The following is an 11,678-nucleotide window of genomic DNA, read 5'->3' on the forward strand; positions in this document are numbered from 1 at the left end:
CCAGGTACCAACCCACGCTGCAAGTTCACCTACCTTATTTCGTATACTTCTTGCATTGAAGTATACACACTTCAAGACACTTTCCTGTTTACAGGCACCCTCCTTTGAGATTGGATCAGTTCCCACTGGCTGTAGTAAAAGGCTGAGGCTCAAGCTACCCACAGCTTCAGGTCGAATTCAGTGGTGGGTTCTCATTCGAAGTGTATACAATTACAAGTTGGAACACCAACCAGGAGGCAAGAAGCAAATGTGGAAGCCTTAAGCCTCCGCCAACTGGCAGATACACCACTGGAAGAACCCATTCTGGTTCAAAACTTTCGGGACACACTTGCAATCATAGCTGACAATATCACACTGTGGACACAAAAAGATCTGGTCCTGACAAAAACCTGAAGCAACTGGTGGTGGGGGTGGAAACAAAGGGGCCATCAGAACCAGAAACTGAAACTTTTCTGGACCTTGCAAGACCAGATCACCATAGCGGATGGCATTTTATTATGAGGAGCAAGAGTGATTGTCCCAAGCAAAGGTCACCACCAGATACTGGCTGAACTCCACCAGTATCACCTGGGGGTATCCAAAATGAAGATATTGATGAAACATTATGTCTAGTGGCCAGGATTGGATACAGATATAGCTTTGTTGGTGAGGCAGTGCCCAGAGTGCCAACTAGGCCAGAAATTACCACCAGCAGCTCCCCCACATTCACTGGAATGGCCGGGTAAACCCTGGACTCAGTTACATGTTGACTATGTAAGTCCTTTCATGAGTTCAATGTTCTTAGTCATTGCGGATGCCCACTCTAATTGATTGGACATGCATAGAGTTCATTCGTCTATCACAGGCATGATAATAGAAACGCTGCGAACATCTTTTGCAATACATGGGCTCCCAGAAGTGTTGGTCCCAGACAATGGGTCATTATTTACCAGCAGGGAATTCGAGTATTTCTTAAAGCCAACTGGCATTCACCATATAGGGATAGCTCCATACCATCCATCATCCAATGGTCTGGAAGAAAGAGCGGTCCATACACTTAAGTCAAGCTTAAAGAAACAGTCCAAAGCTTCACTCGTTCTAAACCATCTTGGTTCCTGTTTGATTATTGGATCATCCCTCAGGCAACTCCAGGGATAACTCCAGCTGAGTTACTAATGGGGAGAAAACACTGCACCAGGTTAAATCTGATCTTCCCTGACCTGGAGGTGACAGTGAAACGGCATCAGGAATGCTAGTGCTGGACACAAGGCTTTGCTAAGCAACAGAGACAATTTACTTTATGGAGTTGAGGTTTGGTGCCAAAGTCACGGAAATGGCCCTGCATGGGTAAGAGGCAAGGTCACTATAAGGTCAGGACACATAGCATACAAGGTTCAGGTAGGTAAGGTGGTCCTGAACATGCACGTGGACCACATGAAAGCTGCAAACTCACAAACAGGGCAGGAATAAAACATACCAGCCCCTCAGAACAGCCAGAAAGGCTGTGGGTTCTCCCCCTCCCTCTAAGGAGAAGTCTAGGAGTCTGAGATAGATACAGCAGACTTAACAACCCCGATGCCTTTACCGCCCAAAGAAGAACATGAAATTCCTTCCAAGACACTCTGTGCGCAAAAGGTGGACTACAATCCTGCACACACCACCTGTATCTGAGGCTGAGTCAGAGGGCTGGGACACCTTGTGAAAACTCCCCAGGAGATGCTACAAGAAAAAGAACAGGCCACTGCCCCAGTACTTAGAGGGGGAGGGATGAAGTGATTATGATAAGGTCAGCCAGGTGGACCTCATAGAATATGTGTTCTCTCATTAGAGCTGTTAATCTGGCCCAAGCAGGGAGCACTGGCTGACAGACATAAACAGGAGTGTCAGAGGTTCTGTTCACTCTGAGAGCTGGCTCTGAGGGAGTTGGATCAGTGTCAAACACTCTCCATGTGTAAATAAAGGGTGATGGCATACTGGCCTCTGTGCAGTGATTTCAGAATATTCAGAGATCCATTGTTGTACCTATAGGAAGAAAGTACTTATGAATCCCAGGGCCAGGGAAATGGAGGTCAAGGGTCAATGTAGTTTTGTGAACAAAATGGTTCAAGAAAGAGGGAATGGCAGAGAAAGAGGAGGGGACAAAGGGAAAGAGATTGAATCTTTGCCAATGAATAGTCCCCTGGCATCCTGCAGGCAAAACTGTTGGTTTCAGATATGTTCATGTTTAGTTGTGAATCACTGCCTCAGGTTATTTGGTTCCCAGTGGAATATCTCTCAACTTTGGTTTGTCTTACATTGACAGCTGTGGCAATAGATTAAGATATAAGGTTTCATTAAAATATGGAGGGACAATATAAACTGCCAGCACTGGACAGTTCCATTCAATAGGCAATGAGTATTTATGACATGTGGAAACAACATAAACAGCATTCAAACTGAGCCTAAAGACAGAGGATATGATGGGAGAAATTTCAAAATAGAAGAGTGGGGCTGGAGATTTGAAAATGATCACAGTCACTGTGATTCATTTGTTGTTTCAAATCTGACCCCAGAAAATTTAACACTAACCTAACCTTTGAAATTATCATCACACACAGTACCGAGGCAGTGGTATACTGTTGCAGGAATATTCTTTCTGATGAGGCATTAAACTGAGGTCCATTTGAGCTATCTTGTGTACATCTTCACTCGGAGGTTTTTTTAAGTCTTCTCCAAAGCTCTTTGAAAATCACAAAGTGAATGAGAGGGAAGAACCGATAGTAAGCACCATCACCAAAGCAAAATTGATGGGAAAGCTATTGGACATACATACTGCCCCTAGGTTCAGATGCCTTCCATCCTATGTTCCAACAAGAAGTAGCTGCAAAATAGATGCACTTATTATATAATCTTCCAAAATTCCTTAGATTCTGAATGCAACACCTGGTCTCTCGGTGGCTCGTGCTGGATCCCGGCCTGGTCTCTCGGTGGCTCGTGCTGGATCCCGGCCTGGTCTCTCGGTGGCTCGTGCTGGACCCCGGCCTGGTCTCTCGGTGGCTCGTGCTGGATCCCGGCCTGGTCTCTCGATGGCTCGTGCTGGATCCCGGCCTGGTCTCTCGGTGGCTCGTGCTGGACCCAGGCCTGGACTCTCGGCAGTATTTGAGCTGTCTCTCAGTGGGCTCAGAGTGTTGCCTCACCTCGGCATGCAAGTGGATCTACCTAGGCATGTTCCCACGGCAGTGGAGGAGATTGGAGAGGAGGCAGTTTCAGCAGCAGCGACAGTATCTGCGGCGGCAACATTGAGAACAGACTCCCTGACTGAAGGCTATCTCCCTTGCTGCGACTAAGGAGTGCTGACAATCATGGCAAGCTTTCTGCCTTTGTGCCTGAGTACTGTGAGCCTGATATATCCATTTGAGGTGATAAAGTTCTAAAAGGTATGGCAAGGCAAGGATACTGTGAGCATCTAGGTAGCCTCAAGGTAATTGAGAGCTAAGCGATCATGTGACTAGCCCTGAGATGCAGTCTGGCCTAGTGTCTGAGTTGGATGCTTGCCTCAGCGTGCAGTGTCCTCATTAGAGAATTGCAATGCCAGCTACTGGTGCATCCTGAGGTGCAGCATTGAAGCGCAGAAGTTTCCTGAAAATGGATTGGACAGGAACCATGAAGGTCCTGAGAGGCTGTCAAGTCTCAAATGCCAGGCTACATGATTTAGAGTTACGTGTGGCTGTGTCCTGGAATGTGTCCTGATATACTGTTGCTTAGTGTCCAAGACTGTGGTCACCAGATCCCCATTCAAACTTCTGTGTCATGAATCATTGATATCTTGTTTCCTCAGGGCAAATGGTAGGATAGAAAGTTGTATGTTAATGAGCAGAGATTTGGTGTTAATGAGATTGTTAATAGGCATCTCACAGCTGCCTGATATCTCGTCTTGATATCCAGAATGTGGTTGGAAAATGTAGGTATTACTCCCAAAATCAAGATAGACTTGCTGAACTTCTCATGTGATTCTACCTGATACTCTGGTGGAGGAATACAGAACAATACAGCATAAATGCAAAATTGGAGATGGGCCATTTACGAGGGAAATCAGGAAGTACTTTGATTCAAAGGGTAATGGAATTCTGGAAATATTTGCAAATCAATTTGACTTTAAGGCAACCCCAACATTATTCCTACAATGGCAGCACGGTGGATCAGTGCTGCCTCCCAGCACCAGGGTCCCAGGTCCGATTCCAGTTTTGGGCAACTGGGTGGAGTTTGCACATTCGCCCCATGTCTGCGTGGGTTTCCTCTGGGTGATCCAGTTTTCTGCCACGATCAAAGATGTGGAGGCAAGGCGAATTAGCCGTGCTAAATTACCCATAGTGTTAGGTGCATTAGAGGGAAATGGGTCTGGGTGGGTTACTCTTCTGAGAGTCAATGTGGACTTGTTGGGCTGAAGGGCCAACTGTAGGGAATCTAATCTAATCTAGAAGCTCAGATGTTGGCAGCAATCAAAGGGTCCTCTCCCTAAATTACACATGACAACAACAAAATAAGAAAAAAGGTAGTATTCACTGGGCGTGAATTATGTAAAAATGTCACAATGCATATTTCAATAAAGTCCACTCAAGTGGTATTCTTAAAATTGATTGCAAAACCTTCCTTTCCTAAGATACATTCTTAATTTACTTCTTTTGTTCAGTTCTTTTGCCATACCCAAGAAAACAGTGCCAACTCCAATTCACATCAGTGGAAGGAAAACATGATTTTGACAAGTTCTGATTTTTCAATTATGGGAATTGCTGAAAAGTGATTCCCATCTGAAAATGCTTAAATCCTCCCTATTAGACCCAGATTCTCAGTCTAACTGTGATAGGGAGGCAGTAACTGGTATCACACTGTGCCCCTGCTCAAATTAGTCTTATCGCTGTGCCAAGGGATAAAGACTCAATAGTTCTGTCATTGAGTGTTTGTGTTTGATCTAAATTTCCTGCTACCTGGTCTGATTCTAAGGCAGATGAGGACCTTTGGCACTGATCACTTCTTTACAATCAATTTCTGTAGAGCAGTGAAATGCCAACTGTGACTTTTTTTCTCTCTATAGCGATTATGTCCCTGTTGGGGTTAATTCGCTTCGGGGCTGATCAGTGAGACAGAATCCATCAAGCTGTGCTGACATTCTTTGAAGCTGCATTTTAACAGAAAAAAAGACATTCTCTCCCAGCAAATATTATGGGCACTACCTGTTCCTTCTCACCAAATTGCTGTGAAGGAAGAGAGGCTAGCTGAAACGTCTTTCATCCATGGCAACTATAGCCTCAAAATTAACAACGCATTGCTGGAAGGGCAAGGATAAGGCATGGCTAAAAGTAATGAAATCAGAATGACAAGAGCTATGGACGTTGTAGTGGGAGTGGTCATAGCATGGAGAGGCTGAACTCTCATTCACATAGTGAAATTTGCCTCCTTTAATGCAATTAAAACCCTGATTTTAAAGGTAACTAGTGTAGTGAGATTGTACTGAGGTTGTAGAAAAGTGAGTCTGTCCTCATGCTAGTGAATAACACTTATATTAAGTAACATACAGCAGTGAGTGTGAGAGAACCCTACTGTTTCAGTCCTAGTTCAAATTGCCCCTCACATTAGCAGGTATCACTAGTCACATATACTACTCATTAACATAATGAGACTTACAGAATCATAGAATTATAGAATGTTATTGTGTAGAAGGAGGTCATTTGACCCATTATGTCTGTACCAAAATCTAAAGAGCTGCCCAGCTAGGCCCATTCTCCAGCCCCATCTCCATCGTACTCTAACTTCAACACCTTCAAATATATTTTCAGCTCTCTTTTGAAACTTCCTACAGACTCCACCTCCAGCATTATCCTAGGCAGCCAGCGCAGTCCAAATCCTAACAACACTCAGAGTAAAGAAGTTTCTCCTCAGCTTTTCTCACTGACAATCTTGAAATTGTAACTTGATCCTAATCCAACAATGGGCGCTGGAGGAGTTCCCCAAATATTAAGCCATCGGAGCAGAAGTAGGCCATTCAGCCCATTGGGCTCACTCAGCTATTCAATGAGATCATAACTCCACTTTCCTGCTTTTTCCCCATAATAAGAACTTAAGAATTAGGAGCAGGAGTAGGCAATTCAGCCCCTCAAATCTGCACTGTCAATTAACATAATGGTGGCCAAACTCATGTCAGCCTCAGCCCTATTTTCCTGCCCATTCTCCATAATCCTTCAACCTGTTGCTAATGAAAAGTCTGCATATCTCCTCCTTAAATTTATTCTATGTCCCAACATCCACTGCACTCTGAGGTAGTGATTACCACAGATTCATTACCCATTGAAAAAAGTAATTTCTCCTCAGGTCTGTTTTAAATTTGTTACCACCCCTATCCTAAAACTGTGATTTCTTATTCCAGATTGCCCCACATAAGAAAAATGGGTGGCAAGGTGGCACAGTGGTTAGCATTGCTGCCTCACAGCGCCAGAGACCCGGGTTCAATTCCCGCCTCAGGCGACTGACTGTGTGGAGTTTGCACGTTCTCCCCGTGTCTGCGTGGGTTTCCTCCGGGTGCTCCGGTTTCCTCCCACCATCCAAAGATGTGCAGGGTCAGGTGAATTGGCCATGCTAAATTGCCTGTAGTGTTAGGTAAGGGGTAAATGTAGGGGTATGGGTGGGTTTCGCTTCGGCGGGTCGGTGTGGACTTGTTGGGCCGAAGGGCCTGTTTCCACACTGTAATCTAATCTAATCTAATCTAATCTAAAAATGCTTAATTCCTTTATTGGCTAAAAATCTGTTTAACTCAACATTGAATATCATGGTTCAGTGCCAGAGCCCTCCGTACTAAAGAGTTCCACAGACTCACTACTCTCTGATGTAAAAGATTTCCCTCATCTCTGTCTTAGATTCTGAGATTGTGCCCTCTGGTCCTAGACTTTACCACAAGGGCAAACAATCTTTTCACATCTACCTTATCCAGTCTCCTAAGAATCTTGCCTGTTTCAATAAGGTTACTTTTAACTCTTCTAAACTCTACTGAGTGCAAACTCAACCTCCTTGACCTCTCCTCATTTGGCTGTCCCTCCATCCCTAGGATCAACCTTGTGAACCTTTTCTGGTCTATGTCTAATTCAAGCACAAAGGAACCTCGATTATCCGAAAGCCTTGGGATGGGAATATTTTTTACGGATAATAAAATGTTCAGATAACACAGTTCAGCCAAACATCGGGACCTTACGATCTTGTCCAGATAATCTGAAATTCAGATAATCGAATGCTGGATAATTAAGGTTCCTCTGTATATCTTTCCTGAGATAAGGATTCAGATGCTCAAACTGTTCTTATCTACAGCCACACACCATGCACCTTCCAATACATAACAGGATCAATAGCCTGGATATTTTTGGTGGTGGTTTGCTTAGGCAGGACGGCAGATATCCCCACATGTTTTGGAGTTTTAATTCTATTGTACACATTCTTTAGTCCACAGCAGACTGCAGCTAGGAAGTCAACCTTTTTGAAATGCTTGAATTTCTATTGATCACGAAACAGACCAATCAAGCTGCAGCATCAAGTGAGACAATCCCTCCGCTATCTGAATTATTATTCTACTCATTTAATATCCAGTACTGGATAAGTAGACAATGCTCTGATTAATTATTTGGAAAACTAAAACTACAGTTTTCAGACCCATTTGCCAAACTCCATTCCCTAGTTGCTAATTCTATTCCTTTTACTGATAATTATTGAGATTAAAGAAATCTGATTACAACCTTGATGACGCATTCAGCCGTACGTCTAACCACATATGCATCACTGAGGCCAGCTATTTCCCCATCAGTAACATTGCCCAACTTCACACCTCTCCCTGCCTTCATTGCTAAATCCCTCATTCATGCTTAACTATTGCTATCTGACTATTCCAATGAAATACTGGCTGGCCTCACATTCAACCCTCTGTAAACTTGGTATCATCCAAAACTTTGCAGCACATGTTTTAACTTGAACCAAATCTCATTTACTTACTTATGTTTAACATTAACTTCTGATAAAGCAACAACTTGATTTTAAATTCCTGATCCTCATTTTCAAACCCCTCCATGACCTCACCCATCCCTGTTTATATAATCTGTTCCAACTGCAAAACTTTCACAAAGATCTGCACTCATCTTGAGTTGTCCCATTTGCAATCACTTCGTCTAGCTATGACATCTCTTTTATAGGCCTAAAATCTTGACTTCTTTCCTGATACTCCCTCTGTAACTTGCATTCCCCTTTTATCATAGCCCTTAAAAAACTCCCCCTTGGGAACTTTATGTTCACAATTCTCTTCAGATAGACTGTAGCACCAACAGTGCAGCATTCCCTCAGTATTGCATTGGAATGGCTGGCCAGATTTTGTTTTGTTCAGCAAGTGAGACTTGATGCCTTGACTCTCCTACTCAGCAATAAGACAACTTGTACATGGAGATCACCAAGATTCTTAGAGAATCATAAGATCTTTCTCTTTCTTTCCAGTAATTGTACTGTGCTGTATCTTCAAGTGCAGAATTCCCAGAACGAAGAAGGAGATTGAAGCACGTTATGCCCAGCGCCAGGCTGCAAAGAGGTATGCCAACACCTTGGATAATGTTCCACCACTCAACGAACTGACAGAGATGCCAGGAGGTGAGCTATGAGTTTCCTAAATATTAAAAACAATCTTTCTCAAAAATATGTTTCTGTGAAGACATCTTCCTCCTGTATTAAAGGTGCAGAAGGAAAACATAGACAAAAGACAAAGGATTTAAATCAAACAATGAAATCTTTGCACCTGGTAGCTCGGATTTTGGCCAAGGATATTAGACGCTGATGGGTGTCCAGTTATGCTATTCTGGAATTCAAGGAAATTAACTTTCAGGCAAGACAATCAAATTATACAGAAACTCTGTTAATGAACGAGGAAACCTCTTTCAACTGAAACTTTTAGGGGCCCTGGTGTGTTTATTCAATAATAGACTCCCTGCCATTTTTTATCTCCTCCTTAATTTAGGGAACGGCAAACTCCTTCCCAAAACTCCCTTGAAACAAAATCAAGCGACACTCCTTTAATAGATTCCACTTAAACTGCTTTTAAAGGCGTCACTTGCTCTCAGTCAATTTCTTTACTTGTATAAAAAGTGAAATTGCAGGAAACTCCTACTAATCCATCACTATCAATACAAAAATCAGATCTTATATTGTTCCCTGATGATTGCACAGCGTTCAGCTCTATTTGAAATTCTGAAGATAAAGAAACATGTCTTCTTGCAGCAAGGCCTAGAGATTATCCTGATTTGGTAAATAGCTAATAAGCAGCCATGTCACTCCAACTACAGGCAGCGATCTTTTCCACTGCACCTGACAGCATTTGAGAACATTTCTGCATAAGGACTATGGTGGCTCAAGAACAGAAGGAATAAGGGATAAGCAATAAATGCTGTTATGCCTGCAAAATTAATTTTAACCAAAGATAAAGGACTGATTAACATTTAGAGTATAAAGGAGCCACACAATGTGCAAGAGACAGAACAAACTTCACTTGAGTTATAAGGAAGAAGAGAGACATGCAGGTCATCAAAGACCAATAACAACTGAGACACCTCCCTGTTGCCCACTCGGCTCCATGTTGAATTATAAATCAAGTTACACTCCATTGAATTAATAGTAAGAGAAGTATGCTATTCAGCCTCTTGAGCTTGTTCTGTCATTCCAATTGGCTCATCTTGTCATTCATTCAGTTTCTCCCAACATGGATTCTGAAATTATGCCAAATGTTAAAGATTTCACTAAAATGATTTTCTTTCATTACTTCATATCCCGACTAAAGCTCAACTGTATATAATCCCCTGCTTAAGATACTTCAGTGCAGAGTTTTGTAAAATGTTATTATATTTACGGGTGCTGTTTAAATGTGAGTTTTTGTTGCTGTTATTTTGATTTATGTGTTTCGAAATTAGATCAGTGTCCCATCAGTATTTATCTTCCTCCTCTATGCTGTTATAACTAATTGAAATATTTCTGGATGAAATGCCCTGGGGTTGTGATTTCAGTTGAATCTCCGAGCTTTCAATCAGCTCATTGAAACTATCTGATCTCAGCTGAACCAACAGTTGGAGCATCAGGAATTAATTTTAAAAACTCAGCATAGTTATTTTGAGTTGTGTACATGTGTGTGTGTCATCACACGGGTGTGTACATTTGTTCATGTGAGCTATATCTGTGGATGTTTTATAGAAAGTACAAGAAAATACTGTAATGATACTCTCAACAGTCATTCGACTAGATAGGGAAGTTAATAGTCCCTGAGAATCTGCATTTCAGCTTCAGAACGTAAGAGCTTAAAAATAAGAGTAAACCTCCAGTAAAATGAAATTTAAATGAAAGAACGTCATATTGTCTTACTTTCCTTGTCCTGATCTGCTTTCTCATTTTCTCTCTTTTTATTTTTCTCTCTTTTTACCCTTAAATCCTAGATTCCTCTGACACTATCCCTTTGCAAACTGTCTCTGGTCAACTCCAGCACAGATCTGTCCACTCTCTACCTGTCCTTCAGGAGGAAGATGAAATGGCACCCCTTTGAATTCAAGATGACTACTCACTGAGTCAACTTTTGTTCTTTTATTTCAATTCCTCCGCCAACAAGAATCTGTAACTGAAGAAACGTCCTCTCGTGTCTTTTTGTCTCTTATTTGAAGGGCTATTATCAGATTTGCTGTTTTGAGTAAAGTGAATTTGTCGAATGTTTTGACAACTGCATGCCATAAAGGCCAGATTTGCAGTAATGTTCTAGTAGGAATGCTACATTTTAGTCTTTAGTTCCTGATTTGTTATGGGAATTCAGGGCTGGTATGAAAAGACAGACTCCAGCCTCTCTGTCAACATATGTATAATACAGCAACAGGGCTGCTTGTTTGAATAGTGCTGAGCAAAGTTTGCTAACTTATTGCTTAGAAAGTGGACACAATCCATACTAGGAATCAGCAAATGTGGAGTTCACTGCAGGAGCTGAGTGAAGGAAAATGAATGAATAAATAGAGGACCAGTCATTAAAAAAAGCAATATACTCTTGATGCTGGAAATCTGGAACAGAAACAGAAAATTCCGGAAATATTCAGCAGGTCATGTGACAAGGTTGAAAGTTGAAACAGCATAAATGTTTCATGTCAACAACCTTTCATCTGAACTGAAGAGAATTAATAAAAACAGAAAGTATTGGAGAAACTCAGGAGAAAGAGTTAATGTTTCATGTCCAATATGATTCTTCAGAGATATAAGGAAATAAGATATAGAAGCAGAAATAGACCACTTAGCCCATCGAGTCTGCTCTAATATTCATTGAGAGCATGGCTGATCTGATTATGCTCAATTCCACTTTCCTGCCAATAAACCTTGATTTCCTTACAGAATAAAAATATCTATCTCACCCTTGAATATATTTAACAATGCAGCCTTGACAGCCTTCTGTAGCAAAGAATTACACTCTGTTTTAAGGAAGTATGAAAGCAGACCAAGGAGGCCGGAGGTTAGCGGGGTGATAGTGCGATAAGAACGAAAGGGAAACTATTACATTAGATTACATTACAGTGTGGAAACAGGCCCTTCGGCCCAACAAGTCCACACCGACCCGCAACCCACCCATACCCCTACATTTACTCCTTACCTAACACTACGGGCAATTTAGCATGGCCAATTCACCT

At 42.1% G+C, this 11,678-nt stretch overlaps 1 protein-coding gene across 3 annotated transcripts in view; it reads left to right on the plus strand.

The window, feature by feature from the left end:
- Positions 1–11,223, plus strand: part of tmie (transmembrane inner ear) — a 119,803-nt gene extending 108,580 nt beyond the window's left edge. For all 3 annotated transcript variants that reach the window (XM_043689393.1, XM_043689392.1, XM_043689394.1), the window contains 2 exons: positions 8,479–8,628; positions 10,455–11,223. In XM_043689393.1, coding sequence (XP_043545328.1) covers positions 8,479–8,628; positions 10,455–10,561 — 257 coding nt within the window. In that variant the 3' untranslated portion in view covers positions 10,562–11,223. The remainder of the gene's footprint in view (positions 1–8,478; positions 8,629–10,454) is intronic.
- The last annotated feature ends 455 nt before the right edge of the window (positions 11,224–11,678 follow it).

This window comes from Chiloscyllium plagiosum, chromosome 4, assembly GCF_004010195.1.
Source record: "Chiloscyllium plagiosum isolate BGI_BamShark_2017 chromosome 4, ASM401019v2, whole genome shotgun sequence".
In the NCBI taxonomy this organism is placed as follows: Eukaryota; Metazoa; Chordata; class Chondrichthyes; order Orectolobiformes; family Hemiscylliidae; genus Chiloscyllium; species Chiloscyllium plagiosum.